Source organism: Sinocyclocheilus grahami, unplaced genomic scaffold (genome assembly GCF_001515645.1).
Source record: "Sinocyclocheilus grahami isolate Dianchi unplaced genomic scaffold, SAMN03320097.WGS_v1.1 scaffold219.1, whole genome shotgun sequence".
In the NCBI taxonomy this organism is placed as follows: domain Eukaryota; kingdom Metazoa; phylum Chordata; class Actinopteri; order Cypriniformes; family Cyprinidae; genus Sinocyclocheilus; species Sinocyclocheilus grahami.
The window spans coordinates 615454-637838 of NW_015505398.1; the positions used below are offsets into that span (position 1 = coordinate 615454).

Consider the following 22385-nt stretch of genomic DNA (forward strand, 5'->3'; position numbering starts at 1 on the left):
ATTTCGAAGTTCACCTTTGTTAGTTTTCATAGGCCCTACATCAAATTTTTACTTATTAAAATTTTTGAAAATACTCATCTTCAGAACACAAATAAAAATATTTTTGATGAAATCTGAGCCTAATAAAATTAAAAAAAACACACTGACATCAGTGGTCAACCTTAATTTTATGAAGCTATGAGAATACTTTTTTTTGCAAAGGAAAACAAAAATAACGACTTTTATTTAAAAATTGCCTTCTCTTCCGGTTCAGTCTCCGCTGCTATTCACGAGAGTACCACGACACAGGTGTGTGCATTCCTCTGCTTGCAAACAAGGGGCAATGCATCTGGGTTCTACGTCAGAATGCCCGCTCCTGCGTCAGCAGCATCACATGCATGCTACAGGGTACTCTCGTAAATGTGTAGTGGAGACTGACAAGGAAGAGGAGAATTGTTAAATAAAGTCATTATTTTTGTTTTCTTTTTATGCCCTAGGCCATGAACCCTGATGCTGGCTCACACACCTGGACAGACATCACGCTGGGCTCTGGCTCTGGGATGAACGTAGCCTCTGGCGATCACTCTGGCATTTTTTTTTAATGACAGGCTCTGGCTTGTGCTCTGTAGGTGCATGGCTGAAGGCTGGCTGGGCTCTGGGTCTGGAATGGGGCTGGCGTCCTCATCAATGAGGGAGGCAGTGAACCAGTCACACTCCCTCAAGGACCTTCCATGGGCAGACGCGCCTTTGACCACTCATTGTAATTGAGGCTAGTATGGAAAAGGCGCAGTGCAAGCGGTCTGGGAAGTGGGTAAAGGGCACCAGATCTAGCAACTCTCTTGTGTGGTCCTCAAGGGAGCGATCCCCCTGCTCTTGCAGGAGGAGATGAACAGGAGGTAAAAAAGTAAAGACTTCACCATTGTTGCAAATAAATCATACTCACCTGGATGCAGTTTTTTATCATTTCGAAGTTCACCTTTGTTAGTTTTCATAGGCCCTACATCAAATTTTTACTTATTAAAATTTTTGAAAATACTCATCTTCAGAACACAAATAAAAATATTTTTGATGAAATCTGAGCCTAATAAAATTAAAAAAAACACACTGACATCAGTGGTCAACCTTAATTTTATGAAGCTATGAGAATACTTTTTTTTGCAAAGGAAAACAAAAATAACGACTTTTATTTAAAAATTGCCTTCTCTTCCGGTTCAGTCTCCGCTGCTATTCACGAGAGTACCACGACACAGGTGTGTGCATTCCTCTGCTTGCAAACAAGGGGCAATGCATCTGGGTTCTACGTCAGAATGCCCGCTCCTGCGTCAGCAGCATCACATGCATGCTACAGGGTACTCTCGTAAATGTGTAGTGGAGACTGACAAGGAAGAGGAGAATTGTTAAATAAAGTCATTATTTTTGTTTTCTTTTTGCACAAAAAAAGTATTCTCGTAGCTTCTTAAAATTACAGTTGAAACACTGATGTCACATGGACTATTTTAACAATGTCCTTACCGTTCTGGCCCTTGAACGAGGTAATTGTGTTGATTTTGTTGCTTCTGTTCTGAAGATGAATGAAGGTCTTGCAGGTTTGGAACAACATGCGGGTGAGTAATTAATTAATTTTCATTTTTGGGGGAACTGTCCCTTTATGCAACATTTTTGATATGCTGTTCATGAAGGAGTTTAAATATTGTTGCCAGCTGCTGTGAAGCTCTTTTCTAAATGTTGTGAAAACACTGAACCTGACTCCACTGTAGTATCACCGATCGATAAGCCAACAATCCTTATCTCCTCTCCCCACCTCGTTGCCGTAGCAGGCTAGGAGACACGACACTGTGTGATAATGAAGAGACAATGATCAAAGAGGGTCCCTGACCACACGCTGCCCCCGAGGCACCCTTCCTCTGGGCCCTGTGACAGATGAGCTCCTCGTTCGACGCTGAGGTGTCAGGTGCATGCTAACCCTCCAGGAAGCAATGGGAGCACGGAAGCTCTTAAGAGGCATGTGATGTAGGGAGTACCAAATGCCAGAAATAGCAAACGGCACACAGACATCACATTGGAGTCCTTGTGTTGTCCCATTCTCCTGTCTCATTGGAAATGTGTCGATTGTTTGTCAGATACTTATCCAGTATGATTCACAACAAAGGAAAAAAATACCCCAGTGCAGAGATAACCTCTGTTTTTATCCGATGATTTATGTGCTTCCCTCTCTGTGTTATTGAATGCATTATATGGCCAGTAGGAATAACCAGGCTGGGAAATCTATCATCAGGGCTTTGGCTCGAAGCGCAGTAAGATGACTCTGACAAAAGATCTCAGGCCATTCATTCACACTCCATATGCTGCCGTATAAGATGCTCTTATCATGCACCACAGAATGTATTTTAGAATTACTTAAAATTCAGAGATAAAGGGAAGATGAATGCTATTAATTTTGACTGATAACACAAGATTCACAGATATTTATAACACACCTTATTGTAACAAATACAGACAAGTCTATTACTGATACACAATGGGACTATTTAGATATTTTTATCATACCTCTAAAAGGATTATGGTAGCAAATCCCAATTTTTTCATGATTTATAGTCCATTTGTATTACACTGCACATTTTTATATAGACGCTGTCACATTCTCCTTGTTTCCCCTTGTGCAAAACAAACCAGGGTGACAGTTATTCATATATTCGGAGCATGTGAAAATTTAAATAGTACACTTGATAATGCCCATATAATCCACCTTACCACATGTGACCGCATTGTACTCTCTCTTCTCCCTCGATTGAACTCTTGCCATGTGCGAATGTGCCATGGCAATGGAGTGGCACAGCCCAGTGTGCCCGTGACAGCTGAAACCATCCCCAAGATTCTGTGGCGTCCTGTCCACCCACTCTGAGTGGGTGGGAAGCCATTCCCACCATCCACACCAGCTGCAATTATACAGGCTAAATTTAAACGTGGCTGTGCAGCGAGAGACCTAAACAACTGACAGAAGGGGCGAGAGCAATCTAATATGAGCTCACCTGCATGATGAGTAATGCCTGTCTCTGTCACCGCCACCACCAGGAGCATTATAGAAAGATAAAGGGTGGTGGAGAATTTGGTACATGAAGATTTGCACAGGCTTACATATTTCCTGATAAATCCCACCACTGCTGCACCAACTCATAAATTCTTCATTAAATCGTGAGCATGAAGTAGCTGGAAATGCATTGCCCAATTTTCCTGTTTTGACAATTTGTGTTTTCTGAAAGCATTGCTGCATATCCAATAGACATTTAATCACTCTGAAAGCTCTGTGAGCGTTGTGCCACATCCAGCGATCCAGGAAATAAAGCCAAAACATGATAATTATACTTTCTAATAAATATTATTGATATAAGGTCACTATATAGTTTACATTGCAACTGGTGTTATAGGAATAGTTCTCTCAAAAAAGAAAATTTGCTTAAAATTTTTATATTCACAGATCCAATTTCAGATATGTTTGTTGTCCTGTGCATAATCTGGGTCTATGTGAAGGCCTGGGGCCCTGTTCTCACCTCTGAATCAAGTGTTAATTCAGCCACCTGTGCTTTATTAATAGACATCCCATTTATGGGCTTATGGTTTTATGGTAGCATTAAACCTTGAATTGCATGATAGAAAACCCTTTTTAAATTGCATCAATGAAAATTGTTACCACAGTTTTTTATCACCCGTGGTCAATGTTATTTTGTTCACGTAGTACACTCCGTAGTTCAACAATTACAAAAAAATATAGTATACATTTACAGCAAATGGGCAATGTGGAGATATTCTTCCTTGACCAAATAAGTATTTGTAGTATACAATACCAAGGCTGCATTTCCCAAAAGCATGATAAGCCGAAGTTGATCATAGAACCATTGCCACCTCTATGATCAATTTAGCTCATGATGCTTTTGAAAAACGCAGCCCAGGTTTATTCGAACCTAGATAAGGAAATGAGCTAGAGCAGAGGATAAATGCAAAAAAGAAAAAGTAGAGGAATTGCATTGGTTTAAATAATGGATCAACACTTTGTAATGGATAGACAATCAATTAAATATTGTTATTAATACACAAAAAAAAAATTGTGACATTTGCAGTAAAATATCGGCAGCTGGGGTTTTCAGAACTTTACCGTAAAAATATGGTAGCAACATTTTAGATTTTACAGATTTAAGTTAAATTTGCAGTAAAAAAAAATGCATATTTCATTTACTGCTATAATGTTATTATACCAATATATTGAAGAACTAATATCTGTTTTGTACCATTGTAATACACTGATAACCACACAAATCAGGTGGTGATGAGAAAGTAAATCAAAGCTCATCATAAGCAGCTCTTCCACAAGCTGATACTAATATGTGACCCTGGAGCACAAAACCAGTCATAAGTGGCACGGGTATATTTGTAGTAATAGCCAACAATACAGTGTATGGATAAAAATTATCGATTTTTCTTTTATGCCAAAAATCATTAGGATATTAAGTAAAGATCATGTTCCATGAAGATATTTTGTAAATTTCCTACCATAAATATATCAAAACGTAATTTCTAATTGGTAATATGCATTGCTAAGAACTTCATTTGGACAACTTTTAAGGCGACTTTTTTCAATATTTAGATTTTTTTGCACCCTCAGATTCCAGATTTTCAAATAGTTGTATCTCGGTCAAATATTGTCCTATCCTAACAAACCATACATCAACGGAAAGCATGCATCATTATAATTGACATCAATAACATCATTATTTGTTCAGCTTTCAGATTATGTATAAATCTTAATTTATAAAAATTAGCCCTTATGCCTGGTTTTGTGGTCTATAGTCACATATATAGTAGGTGCACAGTGTCATACATACAAATACTAAACACCATCATGGTAACACATATGATATTAAAATAATGCAATAAACATTAATTTAGCAACATTAGATGGATTAGATGTAATTTAACAACATTAGATGTAACCCTAACCCTACAAAATTGATAAGAAAAAAAAATGGTAACACTTTAGATTAGGGAACACATTTTCACTGTTAACTAAGAGTTTTCCCTCAATAAACCCCTAATTTGCTGCTTAATAATAGTTAGTAAATTAGATGCTAGGTTTAGGTATTGGGTAGGATAAAGGGATCTAAAATATGGTCATGTGGAATAAGGCAGTTTGTGCTTTATAAATATTAATAAACAGCCAATATGCTAGTAATGTGCATGCTAATAAGCTACTAGTTAATAGTGAGAACTAGTCCTTAAAATAAATTTTTACCGAAAAAACTAAGAAACATAGTTATTTTGATTTACGAAAATGTGAAGTGTCAGGCAGGGAATTCTGGGAATGTCAATTTACATTTTTTTCACTGTAAATTATACAATGACTTTTTCTTTGTCACTTCCAAAACCCCCTATTTTACATTAAGGTTAGATCTATTACAGTGATTCACTGTATATGGAGACTTACTGTTAACCAATAAACAGGTTTTTACTGTAGCACTTTTACTGTTAAAATCACAACCATTTCTTTACATTGTAGTTTATATTGTAGTTCATAATATAGTTTATTTTATATTTAATTTGAAAATCTCTGGACTAATTCCTTCACATTAATGCTGGTTTCACGTGCAAAAAAGACTGCTTCTCTCTCTTTTTCTTCTCTGTCAGTATAAAGGTCAGGCCAATCTGCATGTGTTTGAAGACTGGTGTGGCTCATCTATCTCCCAGCTCAGGAAGAATCTTCATTTTCCTCTCTACCCACATGTAAGACCAGACACTGGAAGACAGAGTTTGATAGAACAATTAAGATTAACCTGCTTGTTTGACTTATGAAATGTATTCTGGTTACTCTGGGCAGTATCTCATTGTCAGTATTTTCATTAACAAATCCCAAATGTTGGCCTAATATTTGCGAGGGGCAGGATGTGTTGCAGACAGAACTAATATCTGTTCTTTCAGCTTTGCATTATCACTAAAACAGTGTTTTGGAGCTGTCTGTTTATTCTTCTTTGAAGCCATTTTGAGGTGTGATTCTGTGAATTAGGGTTAGTGCCTTGGGTTTAAGAGTGAATAAGCCTACAAATGCTTTTATATTTAATTCTTCCCTACAGACCAGGACCACGGTGAAGAAAATTGCAGTGGCTCCAAAATGGAAGAATTATGGCCTTAGAGTCTTTGGATTTATTCATCCTTACAAAGATGGTTAGTGTATTTCATCAATGTTTTTGTTACATTATAGGGATTTCATCAGGGTTTACTGTTGCACAAAAATGTACAAAACTTTAAAACATCATGGATTTGCTCTCATCATAATTACAATCACAAATGCTCATTTAATTTATAGTGCCTAATAAAATGGACAATATGTTATGCTATTGCTGTGCATTCATGTCCAGGCTCAGTAACTAAACGAGTCCTATATAGTGTGATAAATAGGAAACAAAATTGACTCTTGGCTTGAGATAGCAAGAACATCCTTTAAAATAGATGGATTGAATATAAAACTGTCATTCCAAAACACAGAGTTTCTTCCATCAAAGCACCATGAATATAAACACCATTTCTGTTCCATGTTTTATAAACACAGGCATTACTACTACATTTGTGATGTACCTTCACACACATACAATACATACACATTGGTTTATTTATGTTCAAAGTGTTTCTCAAAGCAAGTTTGAGTGAGGTGTAAGAGACCTGAACGTTGCCCAAGCTGACGTCTAAAGGCACACAGAAACCATTATTTCAATAGATCCCCTTCAGTCAGCAAAATCTGCACACTCTGCCTAACCTGATAAGAAAAGCTGCTGTGAGGACTACTGTATGAGCCTTGATGCATGCAGGTGTGCTCATGTTTGCGGGGGAAAAGTTATGAGATTGTTTTCATTAGCAAATAACTAGGGTCGCTGAGTCAGGGTTTGACTGTGGCGCACAAGCTCACAAGACAATAAGAGAAGGAAAAACAATTGTCAGTTTGAGGTATATACTAGAGAAATACTGACAAGCAGAATAAAGCCACTGGGTAGCACTACTGGGTTATAGACTGCTGTGAGATACAGTATCTGTGACTGACAAAACAACATCTTATCAAAGCAAGCTTAGAATTCAGAACCTGCAGGTCAGGTCATAAGGCTATACATTACATCTCTGTAAATGATCAATTATTTATTTCAGGGGATTTCCAGTTTGCCATAGCATCGGATGATAACTCTGAACTGTGGCTGAGCTCTGATGAGAGTCCGCTCAATGCCCGGCTCCTGGTGTACGTGGGACAGGTGTGTACGATGATATACAGTATGACCCTTAAATAAACCAGGCTGCACTTCTGATCTATTTATCTATTTATCTATCTGTCTGTCTATACAGTGGAGATCAAAATTACAGAACAACCTACAATTTCCTAAATTTCAAGGTCACTGCTTAGTCCTGTAAGGAGCAGAAGGGCAGTTTTTAAGCATATTTCATACATTAATTGTATTCTGAAGAACAGTAATCTTAAATGAGATATTTGAAAAAGAACTCTGATCAAAATTAGAGAACACTTACAGATACCTACAAATTATTGGTGTTAATCTGGTACCTTGGACTAATTTTCTGACAAACTTTATTCAACTGGAAGCATTCCTCCCATTTTCACTGAGATTGCAAGATTCTCTAAAGTGAATGAAACCCTGTGACAGGAGGTTGTCTAGATCAAGGCCAAAGGTTGGTCATTCCAGATCTGTGATTTCTCGAATATTGTAGCATTACAATGACACTAATTCATTCAAGTCCCACAAAAAGGCTGGTCGTCCACATAAGACAAATGCACGAGATTAGAGAATAATGTGGAGACTCTCAATTGGCAATCGGTTCAACACTGCAGCTGGAATTGCTTGCCAGATCAGTGCTGAACAGTGTATGGATCTGTCTCTGCATGTTAAAGAGAAGACGGACTAAGAGTAAACGCTGCAGTGACAAAATCTCTAATCAGCAGAGAGAATCAAAAGGCTAAGCTTACCTTTGCTGAGGAGCATGTTGTGTGGACAGAGGATAACTGGTCAAATGTTCACTTTAGTAATGAGAGCATGTTTGATTTATTAGGGTCTGATGGGAAACATTTTATTTGGCATAAAACTGGGGAAAGACTGAAACCCAAGTGCGTAAAGAAGTCTGTAGGAGGAAGTGTCATGTTCACTCTTAAAAATAAAGGTGCTTCAAAAGGTTCTTCAAGCGATGCCATAGAAGAACCATTTTTGGTTCCACAAAGAACCATTCAGTCAAAGGTTCTTTAAAGAACCACCTCTTTCTTACCTTTTTTGTAATTTGAAGAACCTTATTTCACCACAAAGAACCTTTTGTGAAACAGAAAGGTTCTTCAGATGTTAAAGGTTCTTTATGGAACCATTTAGACAAAAAGGTTCTTCTATGGCATCATGAAGCACCTTTATTTTTAAGAGTGTTGGGGGATGTTTTCTGCAGCAGGAGTTGGTCCTCTTATACAGATACATGGCAGAGTGAATGCAAATGTTTTTCAGAACCTCCTTCAGCAACATGCAGTTCCTTACCTGCAAGCATCTCCCAATCAGCCTGTCATTTTCATGCAGGACAATGCCCCCTTCACACTGCAAAACAGGTAAATGGACGGCCCAGAGGCCTGATCTAAACCCGATTGAAAATATCTGGCAAATCCTTGAAATTTTAGTTGTAATCTTCTTTTGTGCTACAGTGGTTACTGTTCTCTAATTTTGTGTTTTCCACAAAATAAAGGTTTTTGTTGAAATGCCTTGGAAAACATGTTAGTAGAACAGTAGTATACCTACAGCTGATAATCCTTCATTGAGTGATGAAGATTTACAATATTTCAGAAAAAAACAAAGTATTTATAGATTGTTCTCTAATTTTGAGCTCCACTATAGGCCTATAGTGTTCTGCCTGTCTGTCAATCTGTGATTCTATCTGTGTTCTGTCCGTCTGTCTGTTTCAAGGATCTAAACTTTTCAGACTTTCATGCAAGGATTTGTCAAGCCGACATTTAAAGTTTGCCATGACATTACTTTCAATTTCAATTCATTTTATTCTGCTTCCTCACATTCAAATTCAAATCGCAAGTCTGCTTCCTATTTTCTACCCTAATTTAACTTCAAATTCAGGAATTTGATTGGAATTCAAAATGCATTCTCAGTTCAATTCTGAATAGCACAACCCTGAATATTGTGTGTCCTGTGTGTGTGGCTAGAGATGAGTTACAGTCTCTGCTGTCTGTTGTCATGTAGCATGGCTCAGAGTGGACAGCTCCAGGAGAGTTCAGCAAGTTCAGATCTCAAACTTCCAAACCTGTGCGGTGAGTGTCATACACAGCATATGTTTCCTGGATTTACCACCATAATTAAATGCATATTAGGAGAATATGACACAGTGGATTGTCTTCAGCATGGAAAGGCACTTGCCAGCTAATTGCTTTATACAGTTATACAGTAAATATATTAAGTATGCTGTGCTCTGGATGAGCAGCAATGAGTGAAACAAGATCACACAGTTGTGGTAAGTAACACATTTTCTTGTCATTTCTTTTTTAAATGAACACTTCACAGGTTATTTTTTTTTCTGTTCAGCAGCAGGTCTGAACATGCAAATCCATCCCATATCTATTGTAATTTTTAATGTGAGTTTAAATGCCATCAAACTTTGTGACTGTGTAAAAACATACAAGATATATTAAGCCATTCATTATCCACTCATTAAATCCAGCTGTGTAAATCGTATGCTTTAAGCCCGTAATCAATGTAAGGTTGTTATAAGACATCGAAGACAGCACATGCTCAACTTCACTGTTAAATGAACAAACGTCAGGGGGAGTTACTATAACAAGCACGCTGCCCAATAGGTTTCTGTACTGACAGTGTGATTGTGAAACACAAGGGACATATTAAATAGTAGTTTTGTCTGAGTGAAGTGTCATGTCGTCCGTTTTAATCGCCCTTGTCCAACCACTGCTGATTGGTGCTTCAGTGGAGCTTCAGTGTGAGTGGTGTGTGGCACTGAATTATTCATCAGCAGTGTCAGTCTAAAAGCGAGCATGTACATGTTCCAGAATATTTTAGTGCCAATAAAAAATGAGCATGCTTATTGTCACTCCAGAGGGAAACGCAGAGAAGTGCCTCCTCTTTTCACTGAGCTTTGACAATGGCCTGGCACCGGTTCAAACTGCCAAAAGAGTGTCTTTGATATCCTCTGCTTTTCTAGTTGAGGATGTCAGGATATAAACTTTTTTACTTCTATGCAACCCAAGTTAGACGACTTTCTGTCTACCTACCTCAGTTCTCTGTTTGCTTTCATTTTGCCCTTCGATTGGAGCTTGTTAGTTTGGTGACACAGACAGAGCAGAGTAGGCTGTTGCGTCGTAAAGACTAATGGGCTGGATTTTAGAGCGTAAACAGGGCAGACGTCTGACAGGATCGTCTGGAATTCCCACAGTTGCTGGGCAAAAATAATGCACTAAGTTCTATGCATGGTAGTGTCTATAATCACGAATGATTACATGTAAGTTAATGATTTTATGAAGGCATAAAAAAATCTTGTGCAGAATTTACATAAGATTGAATTTGTGTTTTGTTTTGTTGTTGATGAATGTGGATTATGTAGTAATTAGCATAATCCAAAAGTTATAATACATGCCTAAACAATTTCCATATAAAGGCTTTCCACACAAACTCTCCTTAATCTATTTTGTGCTTGCATTCTCTCTCTTTTTCTGTATAGATGTGCTCTCGCCCAAGATGATATTCAGCAAGATTTTTGAGTGTACCACTCTGAGGACCAAAATGAAAGTCGCCTTATATAGAGGACTAGCCTACTCATTATTGACTGCATTTTTATGCAGAACCTATCCCAGATATTTTTTTTTAAATTCTGAAATAAGACTGTATTATCATGCTATTATTAAAACAATACATTTATTATTATCATAGTTAGCAAATGAGACTCTGTGTCTTACTCTTGTGCATATACAGTGTGTACTGTATAGTCTTTTTATCACTTACATAATAGAATGGAGTATATCTGGTTTGCCCTCCACGGCTGAAGGAAAGAAAGGGCAGAGTAACTCCAGGAGTCTCAGATATTGCATGTGACATTTATGGGAATATGCCAGTTCTGCAGGGCCAGCTGAGGTCAACCTCTCTTGACATTCTAGAAGTATCTGTCACAAGTGTGCTAGGGGATGTTAAAAGCAGTTTCAGTTCACTAAATTTATAAAAGGACATCCATCAGATTGAATTCTAATACTAGTACATTTACATTAGCACTTTTTGAATATTTATCCAAATTGCAAGTTTAAAAGTGCTTTTAATAACGTACATAAATAATGTAAATAATGTATAATGTACTCTAAATGTACTGGTCCTTGAATAATATTTTTTTTTATTTTTTTTATTTAATACAAAAGTGCAGTGTAATCCCAAAACTCCAACCTAAATTTTATACTGTCAAATTCAGTGGATTATATTATTATGTTCTGTCTTTCTGTATTCAGTTAAGGCAGCTCTTGTTCTGATGAAGTCATTGATTGTTCTGTCTGTTTGTTATCCACTAATCTGTGCATAAATTACTCACTTACTTGCCCAAATGAACAAACAAGAAACAAACTTTACTCAAGAGGGAATTTGCATTTTAAAACAGTTAGCAATCTCCCTTCTAAGGTTTGTTTTTAATTAAATTTTTTATGCCAATGCTTACTTTCGTGTTACATTGGGTTTATGCAAATGTCTGAAGCATCCGTAAATGAAGTCAGGATAGTGGGTGCAGTCATCAAAAAAGAAAAGAAAAAAGATAAATAAATCAGGGCTACAGAGAGAAATGCATTGTGGCGCACGAGTGAGTGATCTGAATTTAATGTTTTTTTTGTTTTTTTTATTTAAACTAGGCTGCTAACATGTAAATTTGCACATTGTTCATTTGCAGGAACCATTTGTAGAAGTTAAATGTATCATTTATGAATGATGGACATCAGTATTCCCTTTCTAATAAACACTATAATCAGAAATGAGCACCTCAAGTCAGAAGGCGAGGTCTTCAGACAAACTTTCCACTTTGCTGACATTACAGTGGAACACTCCATTTGCTTAGAACAAATGTGACTGTTCTGATATAGTTTAAAATGTTAGAGTAATGCCTTTTTTAAGAGTAATGCCATTTTTTCTGTACACTATCATCATACTCTAAGTCGATTCTTTTTTCACCTATAAATAGATGGAAAAGACTAATTTTAATTTGTTAGAATTAAATAGCAGTTGTTGCACTATGCCATTTATCCTCATATAAAAGCCATATTACAAACGCATCTTCTACGTTGGAACAAAGAATACAAATGCAGAATCTGCTTTTGCTCATGTGGATTGTGCTTATGTAGAAGTCTGCCCTTGTGAGTTGTTTGACATCTCAAACAAGCTTACTGTGTTGCTACAGCAGTCTGTTGAGAGTGTGTTCATGTGGGCATTGCCTGAATACACTCTTTCTTTATCTCTCTCATCACTCAGTCCTATTAAATTATTGAGCAGAACACTTTCAGATGGAGCCAGGCAATTAGTCAGCCAATTAAAACTCCATTCTGTACCCCCTCAAGCCTGTCTCAATCTAGCCCTGATCTACTGGCCACTCCTCTCTTTTGTAGTCTTAAAACCTTTGTTGACTTGAGCTCTCAGTACACATGAAAAACAAACTGCCATTAGAAGGACAACAAACAAACACAAACACATAAATGCTTGTCATGCTGATTGCTAATTCTCAATTAATTTTGTGTGTATGTGTACATAATATGAGTCATAGGAGGAAAGATGTTGGGGATTCTTTCCTACTGAAATAGTGTAATGTGTGACGCACAGTTGCCGATAAGTTGTGTACTGTGCAGTCAACTTCATGATACCCAAAACGGTTTGCCGTGTGAAAGGAACAGCGATCCGACAACTTTAAAAATCGTGTAGTGTATACATGGCATAAGTGGCATTGTGATGGACATGTGGATGGAATTGGCTTCTTGAACGAGAAAAAAAAATGTAGGGCAGGACTTGGTTGTGGAAATTGATTGGATCGTTGGATTTTTGTCGCTTTCTATTGCTGCAATCTCATGTGAGTGATAGGTTGTTGGAGAGGAGGGATTTTTGTCCTGTATCATCAGATACTAAAAGAGACATTGTTGTGAGGGCGAGGGGATGTTATTGTAGATTACAAGGGCACCTTCATTTAAAATAATAATGATGTTGAATAATAACAACAATAGAATTGTGATTTCATTGTGGCTGTAAGATTTGAAGCACAAAACACATCTTTTTCACAAAGGCAGATGTCTTTGTAGCACAGCCTTCGCCTTCTCATGCTGTCACAGTGAGCCGCATTGCAATATGAATTGTATTTGGCTGCTTTAATCAAAGCAACTCCAGAAGAACATCTGAAGAATAATCATGTGTCATAATACAAGCTGCTATTCACGTGTCTGCCTGTGACGTCTGTCTTTTCTAAGATTAAATCATCTTAAAATAAATTCAAATCCTGTGGTCTGTTTATACATAAATATAGTTTACACAAGTGTTTTCATCCAATTATCAACACTAAAAAAAATCTCCTGGAAGCTGACATTTGAAATCACATAAGTGGCATAACTTTGCCATTTTATTCTGTTGAAGAGATAGAGAGAGAGAGAAAAAAAAAATACTTGGGAAAAAGAACCTGCAGTATCATTTCTGAGTTTAGAAAGGTGTTTCTTTGAATATTTCTTTGACATTGGGTGACTTTTTCTCAAATACTTTAAACAAGCACATTGTTTATAACACGCACATGGCACAGCCTTTCTGTCCTTATTGATTAATTTGATACTGACACCATTGCTTTGTATTATTAGGTTGACTTGTTTTATGTTGATCAACTATTCAACTATTGGTGGGCACCCCAGAATGCTCATCATTTGCTCTTTATTTTAGTGTGAAATGAATGTAATGTTTATAATATCAGATACTTTGCATGTTGATTGATTAAATGAAAATGTATTATAGGTTTTATTTAGATTAAATGCAGATAGATGCAATTGCTTTTTTGACCCACTTAGGTAGTAATACATCTTTATATGTATTTTCATAAAATTCTGTTCTTGAAGTATGTATTATATACTTATTATATTGTATTGAAATACGGTTAAAGTGTACTGCCAAATGTATTGACAAGCAATTAAGGTTAACTAAAGTATACTGTAATGTGATTTCAGTAAGAGTTTAAATTAGGGAATACTACTCACTATTAACCAGTTGCTTATTAGCATGCATATTACTATCATATTGGCTGTTTATTAGTCCATATATAGCACATATTAATGCCTTATTCTGTGTGACCATGTTTCTGATCCCTTAATCCTGCCCCATCCTGCCGGTACTGACACTCGAACCCGCAACCATCAGGTTACAAGTCTAACTCTCTAACCATTAGGCCACGACTGTCCCTTTAACTTCACTACTAATCTCTGTTTTTCTAGTAGTTGAACAAGATCATAGTGCTTCTTTGAGTAGATGAGAAGGCACCTTAGGGATTCTGTCACTAACAATGTACACATCTTCCAGGGGCCTATGGTGCAATGTGCATTTTTCATCTTTGCATCTGCTACTGTTTTTCCTTTCCTCATCTGGTCTGTCCCTCTATAGCTATTTGATAGTGTCCCCTACCCTCTCTTTCTTTCACTTTAATTCTCCTCCTTTCCCCCCTCTCTCCCTTTCTCTGCAGTCTCATGTCCTCACGGCGATACTACTTTGAGGTTTTGCACAAGCAAGATGACAGAGGTTCAGACCATGTGGAGGTGGGGGTGAGTACAGAGCCAGAGTTTGGAAAATTCTGGTTAATTTACTGTCCGTTGAAGTGTCACCAATGAAACTTCAGTGAAAGTCATAGTGTGTAGAAATTGTATGCAAAACCTTTTTCCTGATATTGTTTTAGTCAGGACATTTTGCTACCTTTTAGTATCCTTTCCATTAGACTGCCTACCAGGCAGGGCTTTTTTTTAATCATTGTACATTTATTTTTAAGTAAACAGACTGAAGTATGGGATGCGTCATGAATGAACTCTGTTTAAGTGGTCTGCAACACTTATGCTTCTATGGCCTTTTACTATTTTCTCTACCTCTCTTTCAGTTGTTGCATTATATAAAGCTGAATAAGTGGAAAGATGAGAAATGTGGCAAATTAGTCAGGGAAACATTTTCCATGGCCCGCTTCACTTAAATCTAAAAAACACATTCTCGGTAATGGCCAGATCAGAATTATCGCAGCTGTACAAAACATGTCAAATTTAGTAAAAATATAATGACTATATTCACAGCAAACAAACATCTACCAGCCCACTACTTTTGTAACCCATTACTCATTAAAACATTTAAAGATACTGCGTCTCTGACCATTACAATATCCTTGAGTACGTAGTATAACAGCCTTAAGCTTTTTGATATACTGATTATATTCGGAGTGCACCCAAAGGATGCAGAGTTTAACCAGCACATTTCAGTAATTTTATTATCTAGGAGAAAATAGAAAGTAGAAGACAAACAAAGAGAGGCAGTGAGACAGAGAACGAGAGAGAGCTGATAATGGAATAGAAAACAAGTAGATTAAAAATAGATTAGATCATTTTGTGTTCTTTCTCCTTTAGAGCAAAATTCAATAGTAAACCCTGACTATGAATAGAATCTCCTAAATTGAAACATAGTTTGTAAAATAAAATTAATACAATTATAATAAAATTAATACATTGTTAGTACATTTCCATCTAAGCCTCTTAGATACTGTTGCACCCTCTGTGTCTCTTTCCCTGCATATAAATGTATATTTATGAAATGAAACATGTTATTTAGCATTCTTTAATTTATTTTTCCTCTTCATTATTCCACTCCATTTTCATTGTAGATATGCTTATTCTAAGCTAAATTTAGCTTTATATTAAATATAAATAACAAAAGAGTAAAATAGATCAGCTAAGCATGGGGTACTTCAGGGTTCCGTGCTTGGCTCGCTCCTCTTTTGGATTCAGACAACATCTCTGGGACTGACTGGCATTCAGGCACATGGATTTTCCAGGAAAATCAGATTCAATCTTTTCTTACCTAAGCATGCTGCACCACTCCTCATCTAGGCTTTATTCATCCCTAGACTAGACTACTGCAGTGCTCTTTTATCTGGCCTTGCTGTATGTGAAATCAAACAACTGCAAATGATCCAGAAAGTGGCAGTGGTGGTCTTCAGCAAACCTGGCAGAGCACATATTAATCTTACCAACTCCATCAGAACAGCTGAGTCCTGTGTCTACCATCAAAAAAGGTCTGACACAGCTCTTAATGCACTTACTTAACTGTACTATTCTCTTTCTGTTGTTTCAAAGGCTCACAGGTTCTCCCCTTTATTTGTCTACTGGCTTGTAATTTTCAGGTCAATTCTGGAGCTTTGTATAATAGCACTTTTCATTCTGTATCCCAATGATGCAGTGCATTTTTTGTAGTATTCCTCATTTGTAAATCACTTTGGATAAAAGCATCTGCTGAATTAATAAATCTTACGTTGCATAATCTAACATAGCAATTATGACTAAAGAACAAAAGTGAATTCATAACTGTTTCAGGTTAATAAAGCTCTCTCATCTTACTGTATGATGCTTTTCAGAATATGTTTTCCTCATTTGTAAACTTAAATCATAGCCTCTAGATCGCTTCATTTCTTTGTGATGGAATCTTTTGATGAATTATTAATCTGAATGTAAAACTTCAACTAAAGTCAGTCTTAAAGAACAAACTAGACAACTGAGTAACAGTACAGTGCAGTACAGAACAGTGAATTAAATTCAATTAGTTTGACCCTTTTATTTCACACATTTGACTGGACAATCAGCACAGGATAATGATAGCGAAACTGTTAATTGGAAAAAAAGGATTTAGTGTCATTTTCTATAGATTTTTCACTTCTGCTCAGAGTATGTCAAGTGAATTGTTACACGGCTTTCCTTGCAAGTCTCAGAAACTGGACATTTTTATCTTTAACAGAGTATTAAAGCTGTTATCTACATGCAACGCTAATGTGAAAAGTGATCCCTCCTGCACAACTTTCTTTGTACCACTTGTAAAGAATAATTTTTTTTTTCAAATCCGCACTGCACAAAACTTTCAGTGCCTGGAGGCTGAGAAGGCCCAAGATGACGCAGCTGTGCTTCACTCCTTATTTAATGTTCAATGCAGAGTGCTGGAGAAGAGGCGGTTCAAAGACATGAGAGGAGCCCAATGAATAAATTCATTGAACTTGGAGGTATTCTCAGCTAGAGAGTCAACAGGGACCAGACACCAAAAAGCAAAAACAGCTAATTATCTGTGGCAAACGCAGGAATTCATTTATTAACCAAACTGCAGCGGGCTAGTCTGTGGAGTTAACTGGAGATGCTTTAGATGTTTTATGTTATCAGGCTCACTGCTTCTTTAGGATTCTCCCCTTTTCCCAATTTCACCGATAACACATATTAGATCAGAAAAGGTAGGCTAACCTCTGTGATGTGCACATATGTTTAAACTTTTCATGGTTGCACCCAACGCCAGAGTTATTCTGAGCCTGATTAGAATTTTAACAGAATTCCCAGGCTTTGTAGGGACAAAGAGATCTAATAAAGCCTGTCTGATGTAATCTGACCAGAAACTATCCAATATGACATTTGCAGTAGGAGCTATTATGGACGGTGCTGCCAGTCAACAGTGAATGGGCTCAATTTTATTCATTGTCAAGACAAAAGAGAAATAAATTTGTAGCTGATGCAATATATGCAACAACATGCAAGCTGCACATTGTTTTCTAGGAATTGCAGTGTGTTTGCCATTGACTGCGTATAGTTACTTGTGCAGAAACAGATGAAGCTTTGCAGAAATTTTTGCTACTAAAAAGGATCATGTGCCTTGGGTAGCGTAGCAGGTTGTTTTATTTCCTATTTTCTCGTCAGTACAAAGAATCTAATGATTATTTTTAGTCATACGTGCAATGACAAAGAACAGTGTTAGCAGCATAGCATAGCTTGATCGTTGTGTAATACTGCTTAGGTGTGTGTGTGTGTGTGTGAGAGAGACCATGCATGATTGTTTGCATGGGCATATTTGTGTGCGGCTGTGCGCATGTGTGTGTATTATGTCACTGGGGGCAAACAGGCATCTGTGGCTCCTCAGATCTGACATTGTGCTGTAACTGCACTCCATCGATTCCCGAAAGGCAGATCTGACCTTGAGAAACACAAGCTGTGCAGAACAACAGGGTGAATACTAAGCACTGAAGAAAACTGATTCAGGTGTGTAAGATGTTTATGTTGTGTGTGTCTAAAACTAGTCCTCATCAATGAGTTGTAAGTAACGGTATGTTTGTTAGATGTTTGATTCTGGCACACAACAAGATTGAATCTTTGTCAAGATTAATTGACAGTCAAATAAATCAGCAAATTCACAATTGAGTCAAATAATCATTTAAATGCTCATCTTTTGAGTGTGTGCTCGTGACTAATTAGAATGCAATGACAGTGAGTTTGATAGACACTGCGGCTCTGTTATGTACCATTTTCTGGGCCTGAAACTGTCAAACTATAAGCAATGTCGACATCAAACTGCTCTAAATTCAAATTAATTTCTCTCTTTTTTTCTTTTTCTTTGTTCTCGCTTCCCCTTTCTATTCCTCTCAAATTTTTTTCGGCTGTACAGTCTGAACTGCTGAAAGCCGTTGTGTAGTGTGGCATTGGTGTGTGAATGAGAGAGTGGAAGTGTGTGTGTGAAGATCAGTTCGATAAGAGTTATTTTGCAACTGCTAAGTGACCTCTTGCGTGAGAGTGGCCGAGAAGTGATGTTGTAATTGTAGAGCCTCTTTATAAGAATTGTTACTTGTCTGTATATCCCATCTATTTCGAGAGCCAATGCCAGCAATGTGGCTGCTGATAGTGCATGCACTTTTGCATTGTTTAAGCTCTCGATTTACTAAAGGAATTATGCATATAGATAACTCTGCAAATATGGCAAAAAAATCTGTGCTGAAAACAAATTGTATGGCACTATTTCAGACCTTGCTGTCTGAATGCAGTAAGCTACCACAATATGGCATGCTTTATTGCAACTGTACAACATCACAACATTAGGTTGAATAGCTGTCAGCTGTCAGCCATTAAATTTAAGTACACAATTAGATAAAACCAATTTAGGTCAACCAATTACCAAACAATGCTTAATTTTGTTAAGTCTATGGTCTAAAATGGTTGTTTTATTAATTAAAAAAAAAAACACTTAAGCAAAACATGGTCAGGTCAAAGTGTCTGAATAATTTTTGGTCCCAAATTTTTATCAATTTTACTGGTAGTCCACTGTATGAAGAATTTTTGGGTATAAAATGTAACAGTTTACATTATTTTGCTATCCTCAGTTACATAAATGAACTATAGTATCCTGCACCAACTAATATAAAAATATCAAATGTTGTATATGGTGTTTGAATAATTTTTGGTTTGACTGTATGTATATACAGACCACAAAATCAATTTTTGTCAATTTTTTGAAATTGAGATTTATACATCATCTGACAATCGGACAATATTTGACCGAGAGAAGAAAAAAAAAAATATATATATAATCATAAAATAAGTTTTGATATATTTACAAAATTTACAAAATATCTTCATGATATTTACTTAATATCTTAATGATTTTTGGCATAAAAGAAAATCGATAATTTTGACCCATACAATGTATCATTGGTTATTACTACTAATGTGGTCCAGGATTACATATATGTATGTATATACACTGAACAAAATTATAAACGCAACACTTTTGTTTTTGCCCTCATTTTTCATGAGCTGAACTCAAAGATCTAAGACTTTTGCTATATGCACAAAAGGCCTATTTCTCTCAAATATTGTTCACAAATCTGTCTAAATCTGTGTTAGTGAGCACTTCTCCTTTGCTGAGATAATCCATCCACTTCACAGGTGTGGCATATCAAGATGCTGATTAGACAGCATGATTATTGCACAGGTGTGCCTTAGGCTGGCCACAATAAAAGGCCACTCTAAAATGTGTAGTTTTACTGTATTGGGGGTCCGGGGGGATCCGAAAACCAGTCAGTATCTGGTGTGACCACCATTTGCCTCACGCAGTGCAACACATCTCCTTCGCATAGAGTTGATCAGGTTGTTGATTGTGGCCTGCATTGAATTTTTTTATTAAGCTGGGCTGCAAGTGGTTAGTGAAAAATTAAATTCAGGTAAGTATTTGCATAAAAAATTTGTGTATTTGTTTTATTTATTTCATTAATGTTATTTGGTTCATTTGAACTGCATGTGGTTACAGAATAATTAATTTTATGATATTTTTGTAGGTGGTTAACAATTAATATTTCAATATTTTGAAATAGAAAAACAGGTCTATATACACAGGAATAAACAAGCAACTAAACAAGACACAGGTGAACTGAATTGATAACTATGGAAACAAAAAAACATACTTAGAAACCTAGCAAACAAAGAAAACAAGAAATTAACAAAGGGAACTAGAAAACACGAACAACGTAATGAAAAGAACAGGAAGAGTACTATTGAACGGTTCTTCAGTGAGTCATTAATTTTATAATTAATTTTATTCACTAATTTTATTTTAATTTTACTTTCTCTTCTCTTGCAGTGGAGACCTTTCCTTCCTGGGCTGAAGTATGATGTCATTGACTCAGCTTATATCTCGTTGTACACAGGTAACTGCTCCTTCTTTTTTGAGTTTTCACGCTAAAAATACATGCACGCATTTCAGGGAAGATAAAACAGAAAATGGAAGTAAACTCTCAAGAGTACCATTTGCAAACTCTGCCTGTTCCAATTATATCTGAATATTGCAGTTAACATTCACAGCCTCTGAACATTACAGTTTCTGCTGTTTGCATGAAAAGTGTCATTGTACTTATATTTGAATGTAGGCAGTGGCAACTAGGTAATCACCAGAAAACACTTGCCCCTGAGCCTCCTGACAGTCAGCATATACTTTGTGTTCCTTCGCATATCGTCTTATCAAGCATTACACATGTTCATACGTTCCCCTTCAAATTACTGCCATTCATCAAGGGAACTGACTTTCATTTACACATGCTTTTAAGAGGAAGTAGAGACACAAAGTGAGAGAGGGAAAGTGAAAAAAGAGAGAAAGACAATCCCCATGGCCCTCCTTTGCTTCGTTTACGTAATTATTTGAGACGAAAGCAATTTTTTCGATTAAATCCTCACTGTACTTAACAAGCTGAGGGAGAGGGGGATGTGCATTAGCTTCCATCGCCATCCCACGCAGCTCACCGGAGAGTACGAAGCCAACTCCAGTGTCCTAATCATTAATCACGCAGACCACTCCCTCAAGGAAGACTGCACCGCGTGTAAGGCACACACACACTCTCTCTCTCCCTCTCCCTCTCGACAAGTCATCAGGGAGATGCAGATGGAGCGAGATATCCTGGGTGGTTTGGCTTTGACTGTCTTTGTGCTCTGTTAACAACAGATACAGTGTATGGCGAGCTGTCAGTTATCTCTGTCACTGGCACCTGTCTCCCTTCCATTTGTTTTGTTTATGTGTTTATTTGTATTTTGTAGTCATTGTGTAATCATAATTTCTTTTGTGTAATTATAGTTTCTATGAATTCACATTTTTATTTTTGTTTTTTTATTATGATTACTTTGTTAATCATGGTTATATTATTGATCAGTGTTGCATTTAAAGGGTCTGTATTTGCACTTTTTAAAAAACTATTTTAGTGTTCTTTATTGGCAAAAATATTTTACATTGAATATTTTACATGTATATCCAGAGTATTTGCATTCTGTACGACTATACATATAAAACAGTGCAACATTTTAATTGAAAAAATATATATTTAAAAGATACACTGTAATTGACAAAGAAACATAAAAAGTGTTAATTCATGAAAAGCAAAGGACAAATTAAATAAGCAAATAATGATACAGTAAAATGAAATATTTTTGTGACTGCTAGAGTCAGAAATTTTTGGAAATGTACATTCTCAGAATTTTTTTTTTTTTTTTGCAAAAATTATAACCTTAAGGTGCAGTAAGGTGACATTTTGTTGCTGAATTTCATAAATGTCAACAGGAATCTGTGCTATTGAGAGTTTTACACAAAGGGAAAAAAGATGTGCAGATTTTTCTCATGTTCTAGTTGGTCACATGCAGAGCTGTCATGCTCATTCAAACAGGTTTTTGAGCCAAATGGATTTGAATGCAGCTTCCAAAAGACAAAAAGCTATATTTTGACATTTGATAATTAACCCTTTGAATATTTTGCTAAAATTCGTAGTTATGCAAAACATATGCTATATATATATATATATATATATAT

The 22385-nt window shown here is 36.6% G+C and overlaps 1 protein-coding gene across 1 annotated transcript in view; it reads left to right on the forward strand.

Moving 5' to 3' along the window:
* LOC107596444 (N-acetyl-beta-glucosaminyl-glycoprotein 4-beta-N-acetylgalactosaminyltransferase 1-like) overlaps positions 1–22385 on the forward strand; it is an 80608-nt gene that overhangs the window by 43701 nt on the left and 14522 nt on the right. The window contains exons 4-9 of the mRNA XM_016287187.1: positions 5656–5751; positions 6099–6189; positions 7162–7262; positions 9243–9310; positions 14731–14809; positions 20676–20742. Coding sequence (XP_016142673.1) covers positions 5656–5751; positions 6099–6189; positions 7162–7262; positions 9243–9310; positions 14731–14809; positions 20676–20742 — 502 coding nt within the window. The remainder of the gene's footprint in view (positions 1–5655; positions 5752–6098; positions 6190–7161; positions 7263–9242; positions 9311–14730; positions 14810–20675; positions 20743–22385) is intronic.